The sequence below is a fragment of the Eublepharis macularius genome, chromosome 4 (genome assembly GCF_028583425.1).
Source record: "Eublepharis macularius isolate TG4126 chromosome 4, MPM_Emac_v1.0, whole genome shotgun sequence".
In the NCBI taxonomy this organism is placed as follows: domain Eukaryota; kingdom Metazoa; phylum Chordata; class Lepidosauria; order Squamata; family Eublepharidae; genus Eublepharis; species Eublepharis macularius.
The window spans coordinates 171,935,509-171,949,502 of NC_072793.1; the positions used below are offsets into that span (position 1 = coordinate 171,935,509).

The 13,994-nt window shown below is 43.7% G+C and overlaps 1 protein-coding gene across 1 annotated transcript in view; it reads right to left on the bottom strand.

The window, feature by feature from the left end:
• LOC129327838 (zinc finger protein 420-like) overlaps positions 1 to 10,002 on the bottom strand; it is a 42,892-nt gene extending 32,890 nt beyond the window's left edge. Inside the window, exons 1-4 of the mRNA XM_054976590.1 lie at positions 9,987 to 10,002; positions 7,834 to 7,912; positions 6,497 to 6,643; positions 3,207 to 4,834 (exon numbers count right to left, since the gene is read on the bottom strand). Of these exons, the coding sequence (XP_054832565.1) occupies positions 3,207 to 4,523 (1,317 nt within the window). The 5' untranslated portion in view covers positions 4,524 to 4,834; positions 6,497 to 6,643; positions 7,834 to 7,912; positions 9,987 to 10,002. The remainder of the gene's footprint in view (positions 1 to 3,206; positions 4,835 to 6,496; positions 6,644 to 7,833; positions 7,913 to 9,986) is intronic.
• Positions 10,003 to 13,994: the final 3,992 nt, after the last annotated feature.

A 13,994-nucleotide genomic window follows, 5' to 3' on the forward strand; every position in this document is an offset into this window, starting at 1 on the left:
TCAGCAGTACTATCAGAATGGGATTTAATAAGAGATAAAATAGTTCCTAAGATTTCAAGATTCTCTTCTTTTCACAATCAAACATGGTTTCCACCAGGAAAAAACAGTAATTATAACTTGGTCCTCAAAGATATGCAACTCAATAGGCTTATAGACATAACTTCTGGGAAAGATATTATGTCAAAACAAGAACTGGAAAATAAAACGCAAAAGAAAATTCATTGGTATGTTTACATGCAGATTAAAAACATGACAGACAGTATAAATCTTAAAAAAATTATGAGTACCCCTTTGACTGATTTTGAACAAATTTTAAATTATACACAGAGGGAGAAAAAGGGGATGGTATCTAAAATATATGCTATTCTGCTCTCTTGTTTAAAAAGTACTGATTTACCTTGCCAATCCAAATGGCATCAGGATTGCAATATCGAAAAAACAGGAAAAATGGGAGGAAATCTGGTCATCTTCAATATTTACATCAAAAGTAATTTCTGTAAGACTCCAATCGTTTAAAATTATTCACAGGTGGCACTTGACGCCTAAAAGATTGTCTACAATGTCATCCTCTTGCTCTCCCCTGTGTTGGAAGGGTTGCAATGAGGTAGGATCCTTCTCTCATTGTTGGTGGGGTTGTTCACGGATAGCCACATTTTGGAAAGAAATATTGGAAGTAATAAAACAGATAACGAATTACGATATTCCATTATCACCTTCAATTATATTTCTAGACCAATGGAATATTCCACAGATCCCAAAAGCTATCAGGAATCTTATAGCAATATTTTTAGTTGCAGCGAAATCAGCGATAGCTTCAGTCTGGAATCTGAAGAAAGTGCCAACTAAAGAGATGTGGCTCTCTAAGATATGGGACCATTTCATCCTGGATAAAATTAATGATAATATTCTCAATGCTGAACGCTTTCCCGCCAGTTCCAATTTCTATGAGAAATGGTTCCCTTTTCTTGAATTTATAGACATGCACGATTTACATGCCAAAATAAGAATTGCTCAGACGTTGACTCAGTTTTCTGATATTTGGTAATATTATGTATGCTTTGTTTAAAAGTGATTGTAATGTTCATATTCTTCAAAACTTGTAAACTATTATTGATTAGTTGTTGTGTTACAGTTGATGTTCATTGTTGATTTCTATTTGTTGTATGTTATAAAGCTTAATTAAAAAGTAAATTAATTTTAAAAAAAAGTCTGTGCTCAACCACTGGGTGGTGGCTCTCTGCTCCCTTGTGCTCCTGGCCCAAACATTTTTAGCAACCTCCCCAAACTAGGACTTTGCCCCCTCCATTTCATACAGAGGAAATAAGAATTTAAGAATGAGCTTTATTTAGGATTCAAAACAGTGTATAAATACAAAAGCGGATATTTAAATTGATTTCTTTTTCTCGTTATTAATGATAACACTGTTATCTATAGTAATAAAAGGCTCTGTCCCTCTGTGGCAGGCATAACTCAGTCACACAAAGCTATAAGCCTTGAAATGGGATGATTGTAGAAGTTGCAGTGTCAAACATGAAAGGAATCGGAACATCCTATCCCAGGTTACTTCAAGAACACCCACACACACAAACACAATTTCTAGAATCACAGTGTTGGAACGGATGTCCAGGGTCATCTAGTCCCATCTCCTGCATATCAGGAAATTCAAAACTACCTCTCCCCAGTGGAATGGAAGGTTTTTTGTTCGTGGCAGGCATTTGAAAATTGCCCACCAGCTTCAGGCTGATCGAGTGAGTTGATGTATCAAAGATGGAAGAAATTAAAACATCTTGGCCCATGTTATCACCAGAAAACCCCTGTGCCATTTACAAGGGAAGATAAAACTCACTCATGAGTTTTATCTTCCAACAAGATATTTTTAAAAATAGCAATTTGAAACATGGATTATGCTGTAAAATAGGGCATGAAACATGTGTATAAGAATAAGCTGTCCTTCCGGGGCAAGCATATCTCATCAAGAAATAAACCTAGCAGCCTCAAAATGGCCTCACCAGAAAGATGAACGGCCAAAATTGAAGGGAATTGGACCACCATCCTGGCCCAGATTAGCTCCAGAAGACCCCTCTGCTATTTGCAATGGAAGCAAAGGTTTACTGAGTTGAAGGTAGGAAGGTGCAAAGGTAGTGCAGACAGGGGGAGTGGAAAATACCCTCTCTGGGGGAAAAAACAGATGGGGATTAACCACTCCTCTGCCAGAGCCTGTCTGAGATCATGATTAGAATGCCAGAATGAGATCAGACCCAGGTACACATCTCCAGTCTCCCATGGAAGTTTGCTTGCTAGGCCAGCCACAGCCACTCAGTCTCATATACCTCACGGAGTGTTGTTGTTGGGATAAAATGGAGGGTAGCAGGACATATGGGGAGAGGGCTGGTCCTAAGGGGGAACTGAAAGGCAGTTGTGAAAGGGGGGCAGGTCTCTGGACGGATGCTCCCCACAGCAGTGCTGGCATCTGGAACGCCTTGCAGCTTGGTGGGGCAGGTATGAGGAAGGGAGGCTTGGGGTGGAAGGGCACTGACAGTTCTTTGAGTGTGCCATGCAGAGTCTCTGAAGGGGCATGTCACACGAAATGAGGGCAGTCTGGTGCGGCTGTCAGCTGGGCCATCCCATCCTCCCCTCTGAGGGTTACAGGGGCAGAACATCAGCTGCCCGTGTCTGGCCAGGCTCTGGCCTCTCCCCGGGTGGCCATCAAAGCAGAGATCCTTAGTGCAATCCAAGTGTGTTCTAGGAGTAGAAGAAACGCCACATTTGATGCCATAGAGTCCAGTCTCTAAAGCTGCTCTCTCTTCCAGGGGAAGTGATCTGTATGGGCGGGAGATCAGGGGGAATTCTGGGAGCACTGCAGGCCCCACCTGGAGGTTGACAACCCTACAGGACTCATCTTTGGAGGTGCACTGGAGTGCATTGGCTCCTGACACAGACTTCATTCTCCTTGTTCGGGTTTTTGTAATCGCTGAGTTCTCCTTGCCTATTCTTTATAGCTTCAGTGGGGCAGGGGTGGGACAAGGGCTATGGCTGCATAGGCAGGCACTGGTTGGCTCTGCTTGTTTCTGCCACTCAGAAGGATGTCATTGGGCACTGCTCTGGGACTGGTGAGTGTTGTCAGGGATGCCGATGTACTCCTTATGAATCCTGGTCCTCACAGAGTGGCAAGTGTTTTTGCTCTGCCAATAGGAGCATTTCTATGCTTTCTTATCTTTGTGAATTCTTTGATGGGACTTAAGGTTTCCAATCTTCCTGAAGCTATTACCACATTCTGGGCATTTATATGGTTTCTCCCCTGTGTGGATTCTTTGATGGATAGTAAGTTTTCCATTTTCTTTAAACCCTTTCCCACACTCCAGGCATTTATAAGGTTTCTCCCCTGTGTGAATTCTTTGATGGGACTTGAGTTGTCCCCGGTCACCGAAGCTTTTTCCACAATCCAGACATTTGTAAGGTTTGTCCCCTGTGTGAATTCTTTGATGGACAGTCAGAGCTCCACTCTGACTGTAGCTTTTCCCACATTCCAGGCATCTATATGGCTTCTCCCCATTGTGAATTCTTTGATGGATAGTAAGAGATCCACTCTGAACAAAGCTTTTTCCACACTCCAAGCATTTATACTTTTTCTCTCCTGTGTGTGTTCGTTGATGAGAATTAAAGTTTCCACTCTGTCGGAAGCGTTTTCCACACACTAGGCATTTATATGGTTTCTCCCCTGTGTGAAATCTCTGATGGACAGTAAGATCTCCATTGCGTGTGAAGCTTTTTCCACACTCTAGGCATTTATACTTTTTCTCTCCTGTGTGTGTTCGTTGATGAGAAGTAAGGCTTCCACTCTGACTGAAGCCTTTTCCACACACTAGGCAATTATATGGTTTCTCTCCTGTGTGAAATCTTTGATGGACAGTAAGAGCTCCACTCTCACTGAAGCTTTTGCCACATGTAAGGCATTTATACTTTTTCTCTCCTGTGTGAGTTCGTTGGTGAGAATTAAGGTTTCCACTCTTTCTGAAGCTTTTCCCACACATCAGGCATTTAAATTTTTTCTCTCCTGTGTGAATCCTTTGGTGGGAATTAAGGTTTGCACTGTGACGGAAACTTTTACCACACACAAGACATTTATATGGTTTCTCCCCTGAGTGAATTCTTTGATGGGAACTAAGGGATGTACTTTGACTGAAGCTTTTTCCACACTCAAGGCATTTATATCTTTTCTCTCCTGTGTGTGTTCTTTGATGAGAATGAAAGTTTCCACTCTGACGGAAGCTTTTCCTACACACTAGGCATTTATATGGTTTCTCCCCTGTGTGAAACCTTTGATGGACAGTAAGATCTCGACTGCGACTGAAGCTTTTCCAACACACTAAACATTTATATGCTTTCTCTCCTGTGTGTTTTTTTTGGTGGGAATTAAGGTTTCCACGCCGACAGAAGCTTTGTCCACATTCCAAGCACTTGTGTGGTTTCTCTCCTGTCTGAATTCTTTGATGAGAAATCAGGCTTCCCTTGTGACCAAACATTTCCCCACACTCTAGATGTTTATATTTTTTTGTCTCATTATAGGTGTTCCATTGAATAGTAATATCTGATTTTTCAGGTATCTCTTCTCCTCTTGCAGTGTGCTCATTCCCATTGTCTTTGAATATTTTTTGCTCTTGAGAATCCTTATCCCCTAAAAGATTAGAATTATTCCTCTGTTTTGGCGAGTTTATTCCCCCCTCTTTCCTCTGTTTAGCAGATTGTTCAATGTTTTCTTCCCGATGGGGATCTGTGTACTCATTCTCCACCACTGAAAGCTCTTTCGTCTCATTTGCCGTCTCCCACACTCCTCCTGAAAGAATGAGAAGAAGAGCACCCTTTAAGACAGGGACAATCATTCATGTTTTAATATATACGGCCAAGGGCTTGGCTTGCCTAACGGAAAAGAAGGTAATCTAATGTGAACAGGAAACTTCAAATATTCAGTTATTTCTGTCTGTCTGTTTAACATCACAGAGATGGGTTTTAGATGTAGGGAAAGAGGGATATGTTTTTATCAACTCAAGTAAACCACAATTGTGAAAGGGAAGGAGGGGGAAAACTTGGGGAGAGTTTGATTCCTTGTTGTGGTCTAGTACCCAGGGAGAGAAAGCACTTGGGCTCGGTCCCATAAGCAATGGAGAAATCTTAGGGATTTTCAGCCCTGGAACTTATGGGAAGGACATAAGTTCTGGCTTTAGGGAGGAAAAGGAGCCTGTCCAGGGCAGCCATGCTTTGAGAAAGCAGTCAGAGGCATCCATCCAGATTCACCAGCAAATGACCGCATGACAGATGAGTGGCCAGATGAAGACAATAACTGGAATAGTTTTATTCTGAAGAATAAACCTCTAAGATTTGACACGGTTTGACACTGAGAGATCCTTGTCTTTCGGTGCTACACCTCTGAAGATGCCAGTCACAGTTGCTGGCGAAATGTCTAGAACTACAATGCCAAGACCACGGCAATACAGCCGGAAAACCCACAACAGCCATCATTCTCCGGCCGTGAAAGCCTTCGACAATATAACCTCTAAGATGTCAAAAGTTCTTCTTTAAACATCACAGAAGTAAAATATGAGGAGACCAGTTGCATTTTTCCATATTTGATTTTTTCATATTCAGATGGACTCTTATGGTTTTTGAGTGTTTGTCTTTTGGGTCTCAGTTGCATGCTATGCTGTCTACGATAAAAAAAAATCTTTCTTAAACTGGCATCATTTGATCTCTATGCTTTCAATAAGCTTCATTCTTGGACTCCTGCTTTATGCAGAATATCTCTAACAAGGGAGAGTCCAAGTATGTCCTTGTTGACTGATGTAAAGTGTGTGAGTGTGATACTATTCAAGAGGGTCTGTTTCTGGTAAATGGTTCTTTAATGAAGAAAATAAATATAGCAAAAGAGACTCCCCAGGGATGCCCAATATCCCCAAAGCCAGTTGAGTGTAGTGGGTAAGAGTGGCAGGACTCTAATCTGGAGAACCGGGTTTGATTTCCTGCTCCTCCCCTTGAAGCCAGCTGGGTGACCTTGGGTTAGTCACAGCTTCTCAGAGCTATCTCAGCCCCATCCACCTCACAGGGTGATTGTTGTGGGGATAATAATATACATTGTAAACTGCTTGAGTGGGTGTTACATTGAAGGGTGGTACATAAATCGAATGTTGTTGTTGTTATCATTATCATTTATTACTGCTTTGGAAGTATTGGCAGTGAAATTCAGGCAGGACACCAGAATTGTGGGGATAAAAGAAGGAAAAGAAGAATATAAAATGAAAAGCTATGCTGCTGATATTGTTATATCAGTGACTCCTTGAAATTTGTAACGGAACAAATAGCCTTGGCAGAAGTGATCTGACGGGGTAGAAGGTAGTTTCCTCTTTCATATTTCAAGATCTACAGGCACCATTTCAGTATCTGAACATCATCCAGTCTCTTTGGAGCAACTGTAAGGACGAACCCATCCCTGGAATACACCCACCTTCGGAAGGAACTGCAGCCCCCACACAGTCCCATGACAGACCTGAGCAGCTTCCAGCCAATCTCTCCTCTTCGTCAGAGGTCAGGGGAAGCAGCTCTTCCTCCTCTTCCAGCCAGGATACGAGGTCAGGTTTGGCAATCTGCGATCCTTTTTATCAGGGGGGAAAGATCAGAATAATAGTACTTTTCATACACATCAATGCAACAATGCCATCCCAAATTGACTGCAACAGGGTGGGGTGGAGTATAGTATGGGATGAAGAATTGTCCTTCTGGCACTGGCAGTTCTGTGCCTACTTCTTGCCCAACTGAGATGGAAAGTCCAGCTGAGAAGCAAGTAAAGTGGCAGAGAAGCCAGCAGAGCTCCCTCCACAGCAGCATCCCAGCCCAGGAAAGGCAAGGACCATACCGGAGGGAAGCCCCTGATTAGACCCTCCCACCCTCTCCAGGCCAGGCATCCTTTGGCACCTCTTCTCATGTGTCCAGGGACAGGACTGCCAGGCAGGGGCTCCCTCTCTGCAAGGAGAGCCCAGAACCCCTCCCACACCAGAGAAAGGGTCATGAAGGGTGGCACAGATCAAGAAGGACATAGCCCAGGAGAAAGGGATCCTCACCCAGAGAGGCCACGTTCCCAAAATTCTCCAGCATGACCTCCTTGTACAGAGCTCTCTGGGCTGGGCTCAGCAGGGCCCACTCCCCCTGGGAGAAATACACAGCCACCTCTTCAAAGGACACCCCACCCTGGAAGAAGAAGAAGAAGAAGGGAGCTTTCCTTTACATCAATGGAAAGCCAGTCCATGGGGTGGGGGTGGGGGAGCCAAAAACAGAGAGAATATATTTCTATTGGAAGATCAGCACAAGGAGGAGGGAGAAAAGTCACATGAGGAGGACATTTGCCTCCCCCCTCCCAGCCCTGCTTGGAGGCCTCTTGGGGCCAGAGCAGCTGTCCCCATGGCATGGGGAAACAGCTTTGCGGGGAAGAGGCAGGACAGGTCCGTATGGTAAAGGACCAAATCATTTCTCGTGGGGAACTCATGTCCCACTATTGTTTCACAGTCCCTGCTTGGGCTTCTCTGCACATGCCATCCTAGACAGGGGGCGTTTTTTACACATCATCCTGCCACGAAAACGGGATCATGGTGCAATGATGTCACAAATCGCGCCAGGAAGACGTCCTCGTTCCATGAGTGTGGAAACAACCAGGGTGACCCTTCCCCTCCCGCACTGACATCTTCCAGCATTGGAACCACGGACCGGGAGCCCGATCCTCTGAACCTTACCACAGAGAAGGAAGCATCCCTGCCCTCCACATCGTCCTATTAACCCCTGCCCCTCTACCTGAATAGGATGCATAGTGGCTCTTTTCTCTTCACCATATGAAGGACATGGTCGAGAAGGCATCAGTAGCATCTTTTCGCTGTGGTTGGGGAGGAAAACAAAGATAGAGGGTGGGAAACCCTTTTTTTTACATGCACATTTTCTGTGCGAGTCCCTTGAGAGAACTTCTCTCTGGATTGCCATTGGGGCACACTTCAAAGGACTGCGTTGGATTTTGAAAGGCCCCAAATCTCACACACACCCCGTCCTCCTCCCACTCAGCTATTTTTTTGAACAGCGGACCCAGCTTCCGTATCCCAATCTCTGCAAATCCATTCCAAGTCAAGGAGCTCCTGGCCCTGCCCGAAGCCACACCACTCCCTCCTCCTAGCTAAAGGAAGCCAAGACCTCCAGCCTGCCCCATAGACACGGTGGAATGAGGTGGCAGGGGGTCGGGTGATGGGATGGACTGTGTGACTCAAGGTGTCAAGTGGAAGGTGCCAGCCAGGAATGAAAAACTCCCTGCACATGAAAAGCTAGCTGCTTGTTGTCTAGTTTGAATGAAAGAATGAGTGCTGCTGAGAAATAGAAGGTTATTGGAATTAGAAGATCACAATTTGATAGTTGGATAGCATGGTTATTTGCAGTATGACAAAGAAAGTTAATGTGGATTTCAAAAACCATTATATTCGGATGTGCTATTTTCAGAATATGGAATAAATAGAATCCTAGATTGTTCCCGAAAACACCTTTGTGGTTTTCTGCACAAGAAGCTTTTTACAGACAAGAAATGAGAACTAAACATAAATGGTTACCATATTGTCATATATTAGACTTCTTTCAAGGAGACTGTAAAATGAAATGAAGAGTAAATTTGATAATAGAAGGATATACTCGCTAATGGTTTTTTTATGCACAATTATCAGAAAGGTTTAAAGCAGATAAAAGGTCTTATGATTTTGAATGATCAAAAATGGAATTTTAAACAGAATTATTTACAAATGATGAACATGTTACCGCTAAAATGTACAAACTTCTGTTGAAATTTCAAGACAGAAGATGAACGAGTAAAAGAATCTATGATAAAATGGGCTAAAGGTTTTGATATAATATGCAAATGGAACAATGACAAAATATATGGATGAAGGGTCTTAAATTCATTCTAAACTCCAGCCTTAAATTTTTATAAAATGACCTATCAGTGATATACGACACCAGAGAAATTAGCTAAAATGTATAAAATGTTTTGAATGTATGTTACAAATGTGAACAAAATGAAGGGACATGCCATCATTTATGGTGGATGTGTACAAAAGCCAAAATATTTAGGACCTGAATTCACTCATTAACCCAGAAGGTTTGAAAGATTAAAGTTCAAATGAAACCAGAAATTATCCTTTTGAGACTGGAGAGAAAAAGGAGAGGTTTATTGTTTGCAATTATAGAGGAAGTGTTACGTCGGTGATTTTATTTGTATTTGTCGTAGAGAAAATTGGAAGTCACTGTTTCATATAATTTTTTAAAATTCTTTATTTTTTGGATTTTTTTGTTTCATATAACTTTTTAGTACTTTTCATATATCGTGCATCCCTTTCTCCTTACTTCCAATATTTTGCTAGTTTTATATTTTTGTTCTGAAAAATTCTTGATGATAGGTAGGCTTTTCCTAATTTTTTATTATGAAAAATGTGCGAATGGATTTTTTTAAGGGTTTCTTGAATATATACAATACCCACTTTTTGCTTCTTTAACGAATTAAATATTTTAAATCGCTTTTTGGGGAATAAAGGAAGATTGTTTGAAACCTCGTTTCAACTATCTTCCTCAGGAACATACCGCACCAGTACCACTTCAAAGGATGTATGGTTCCATTCTAAAGTGAAGTATTTTATACAAAGTGCGTATCTTAAGGACCACCCACCAAGCTGGCCCTCTCAATGGGTGAACCGTGGAAACACCGTCTGCAGTACTAGATTTTCTGCAAAAAGAAAAATGTAGAATGATTTATATGTTTACAATGGACTTTTGATTGTTTGCGATTTCAACTTTTTGATTTTGGACCGTTGTGTGAAGGGTGGGTTCTTTGAGAGTACATCACCTTAATTAATGTTTGTAGCATTATTCAGGTTTCCTGCACATGTCCCTTTAGGTCGTGAAAATCATGATATAAATACCTTTATCGTTACTTTTGGAAGCTGTGGATTGGATTTAATTATCCATTTCTTCCAAGAGTGTTTTTGAATCACAATTGGTATGTGTATTGTCGTCTCTCCGCCTGTGCTGGCAATGAAGCTTTTCTGTGGTACGGAGACTTCAAAAGAAGTAAAATGTCTTCCTCCACCCACAAGCTGCTTTGAATCCATGCATAGAAAAAAAATAAGAGAAAAGGACCTAAATTTACACCATCCACTCCCCACTCAGGACTCTGTCAGCTCTTCCTCCTGGATTCCTGGACCAGGTCTGAGATTTATACACATGAGAGATAAGGACCAAGTGTCTTGCCTGCTGACTCCAAAAATATCTTGCAGCTGAGGTTAATCTATAGAGGAGATTGGAGAAGACTGACCAGAAGAAGGCTGAAAGAGCAAAGGTGGTGGCAGAGGACACATTAAGGGTTCTTTTCTGTATTAAGTATCACATTTGCGTGATTTCTCCAATGGTGCTGCCATGCAGATGCCATCCAAGGGCAATGGGGCTACCACTGGACAGTTTCCCTCACAGGTTCAGTGACCCAGACTCCCAGCAATGACCACCCCTCACGCACACAGCAACTGAACATTGGGGTAACTGTATATCCTGGAAAGACACATAGTTATAAGAAAACACCAATATTCAACTGCTGATTAAAAACCAAAAATACCTTCCCCTCCTAGCTTCCCAAGCTAGAATAAGGGGAAATGGCTGTCGTTTGAGCAGGACATGGGGAATATAGAGTGGCAGCCACCCAGGCTTGGTTGTGAACTTCAACTTGGCAGCAAAGCAGGGATGGGAAAGATCAGAGAAAAGTTGACGGAAACTCTAGGATGTCCTCAAAAGTGTCATGATGGTGGTTGGAAGTAGGGGAACATCCCACTGCTCTAAAGCATTAAATCTGGCAAATAATCCACATGGAAAAGGGCTAACACATCTCCTTCAATTTCCCAAAGAGAAAAGGGCACATATTGATATAGAGGAGGTTTCCTCAGAAAATCTCCTTCTCCACTCTGGTTCCCTTTGTGTGGGGTTTCCAGGAGTCAAGCGCCTCAGTCTCTGTCCCCCACTTATCACTGCCCTTCTCGCCTCCCTTGGTCCTTTTTTCAGCATCTCTCCTGCAAAGGCCTCACCCCGAAAATCTCCCCCTCACCCCCACCGCTTTCCTCCCTCCTTCCTAAAAATGCCTCTATGGAACCTGAAGTCACTTGAGCTCCCTCCCAACTCCAAAGATGCTGGGTTCGGATCCTGCCCTTACGGGACCTGTACCGGCTCTGCAGAAAGAGGCTAACTGGCTCCCTCTGGTGGGGCAGGGTGGAAACAGCGGGAGAGGACCGGCTCTCTCACGAGCACCCCTCGCTGCTTGCATTCCGCTTCCTCCCTCCCTGCTTTGTGGTTGCACTGCAGCCCCCCCCCCATACCTGCCCCTTCCAACGCCCCTTTGAGCTCACCAAAATCCTTCCGTTCAAGCAGCAGCCCGGGAGACTTGCGCAAAGGGGAGGGAGATAGGAAATGGCTTCCATACGCCCACCAATGCGCCTCTCTAGGACTGCAGCTCTCGCTCGTTAACCCTTCAAGAGCATTTTGGAAGGTCAAAGGGACCCAGGAGAGACAATGGAAACAGCGCATCTGAGGAAAGAGCAAATAAATCTCGCTCAGCCTCCAATAAATACGATATGCCACAGTAAAGGCTCAGGAGACATTGCTATATTAACGGGACACTCTCACCCCACTTCGGCGGTTTTGATTCTGCACCCAAGAGTGCTTATCCCACTCCCAAGGACAGTCAGAGCCAAGCTACAAGGGATGCCTTACACAGGTTGGACAGTTTCCCTCCAGTTTTGATGGAAATGTAGGAGTCCTGGTTTTCCAGCTTGGCTCTCCATTACAGCTGCAAGACCAGGACGCCTACATTTCCCATCAAAACTTGAGGGAAGCTGACAAGTGTCCAACCTGTGTCAGGCATCACTTGTAGCTTGGCTCTCAATCCAGTCAGGGGCTCTCATTCCAGAGAGGGATTCTCAAAATCCATTCCACATTTTCATTGAATCTTTTCTGTACAATCAAAAAGACTCCAATAGCACTTTTTAAGACTAACCAACTTTACTGTAGCATAGGTTTTCGAGAATCAGAGTTCTCTTTGTCAGATGCATCTGATGAAGAGAACTGTGATTCTCGAAAGCTTATGCTACAGTAAAGTTGGTTAGTCTTAAAGGTGCTACTGGACTCTTTTCGATTTTGCTACTACAGACTAACCCGGCTAACTCCTCTGTTTCTGTGCAATGTATTTCGATGGAGTCCAGGCAAGTCAATTGGCTATCCTGGCTCCCACTATGACCAATAGATTTCTTGCTGGGGGCAGGGGGAGGGGCTGCCTATTACAACAGGAAGAATATCTGCCTGGACAGGGGCGGGGGGCGGGGGGAGAGAAAACCTAGCAGCCAGAAACATCTCTGGCCCTGTGAATGGACCCTGATAGTACAAACCCCTGGGGATGGGCGGTATATAAATTGAAAATAAATAAATAAATAAATAAAAACCAAGATGATAATTTACACAGCTTATCTATATTTCATCCTGCTTTAATGCATGGAGGATAATTCCTTCTTTTCACCTGCTGCTATGGCCATATGCATCCATGCCACACTTACCATATGGCTAGACTACTGTCACATACTTTACATAGATCTGCCCTTGAAATCAGAAAGTCTAGCTGATTAAGAATGTCACAACTCAATTACTATTAGGCTTGAGGCACAATATGCATATTAGACATATTTGGCAGTTGATCCAATTACTCCAGATTAATGTATTGTCAAAGGCTTTCACGGCCGGAGAACGATGGTTGTTGTGGGTTTTCCGGGCTGTATTGCCGTGGTCTTGGCATTGTAGTTCCTGACGTTTCGCCAGCAGCTGTGGCTGGCATCTTCAGAGGTGTAGCACCAAAAGACAGAGATCTCTCAGTGTCACAGTGTGGAAAAGAGAAGAGATGTATTGTCGAAGGCTTTCACGGCCGGAGAACGATGGTTGTTGTGGGTTTTCCGGGCTGTATTGCCGTGGTCTTGGCATTGTAGTTCCTGACGTTTCGCCAGCAGCTGTGGCTGGCATCTTCAGAGGTGTAGCACCAAAAGACAGAGATCTCTCAGTGTCACTGTGACACTGAGAGATCTCTGTCTTTTGGTGCTACACCTCTGAAGATGCCAGCCACAGCTGCTGGCGAAATGTCAGGAACTACAATGCCAAGACCACGGCAATACAGCCCGGAAAACCCACAACAACCAGAAGAGATGTAGGTCATTTGTATCTACTCAGGAGGGGTGGGGTTGAGCTGAGTCATCCTGTAAGAGTTTCCCAGGGTGTGGAATGCTAATGGCGGGAGACTTCACTGTATCCTGAGGAGGTTCTTTTGCATATGGATTGGTACTTGATGTGCTAATCTTCTCTGCAGGGCTATTGTCAGGGAAAACTCCCATTCCTGGATACCTGGGGCATCCGCAAAGCAAACTTTCAGTTAGGTCACAAGGTCTACAGGAAACCAACTCACACTGATCGGTACCTACACAAAAACTCCAATCACCATCCCCGACAGAAAAGAGGCATAATGAAAACATTAGTGGATCGTGCAAGACGGATATGTGAGCCGCACTTTCTCAATGAGGAAATGAATCATCTAAACCACGCACTTCAGGCAAATGGCTACTCCAGAAATGAAATCCGAAGAGCAATCAAACCCAGGATGAATCAAACAACCAAAGAAAAACAGTCTCCCACAGGAAAAGTGTTTTTGCCATATATCAAAGGAATTACTGATCAGATGGGAAAGCTTATGAAAAAGCATAACCTTCAAGCAGTATGCAGACCCACCCGAAAAATACAACAGATGCTACGATCAGCAAAAGACAGTAGAGACCCCCTAACCTCTGCAGGAGTATACCGTATACCCTGCAGCTGTGGACAAGTTTACATCGGGACCACAAAGCGTAGCATCCAGA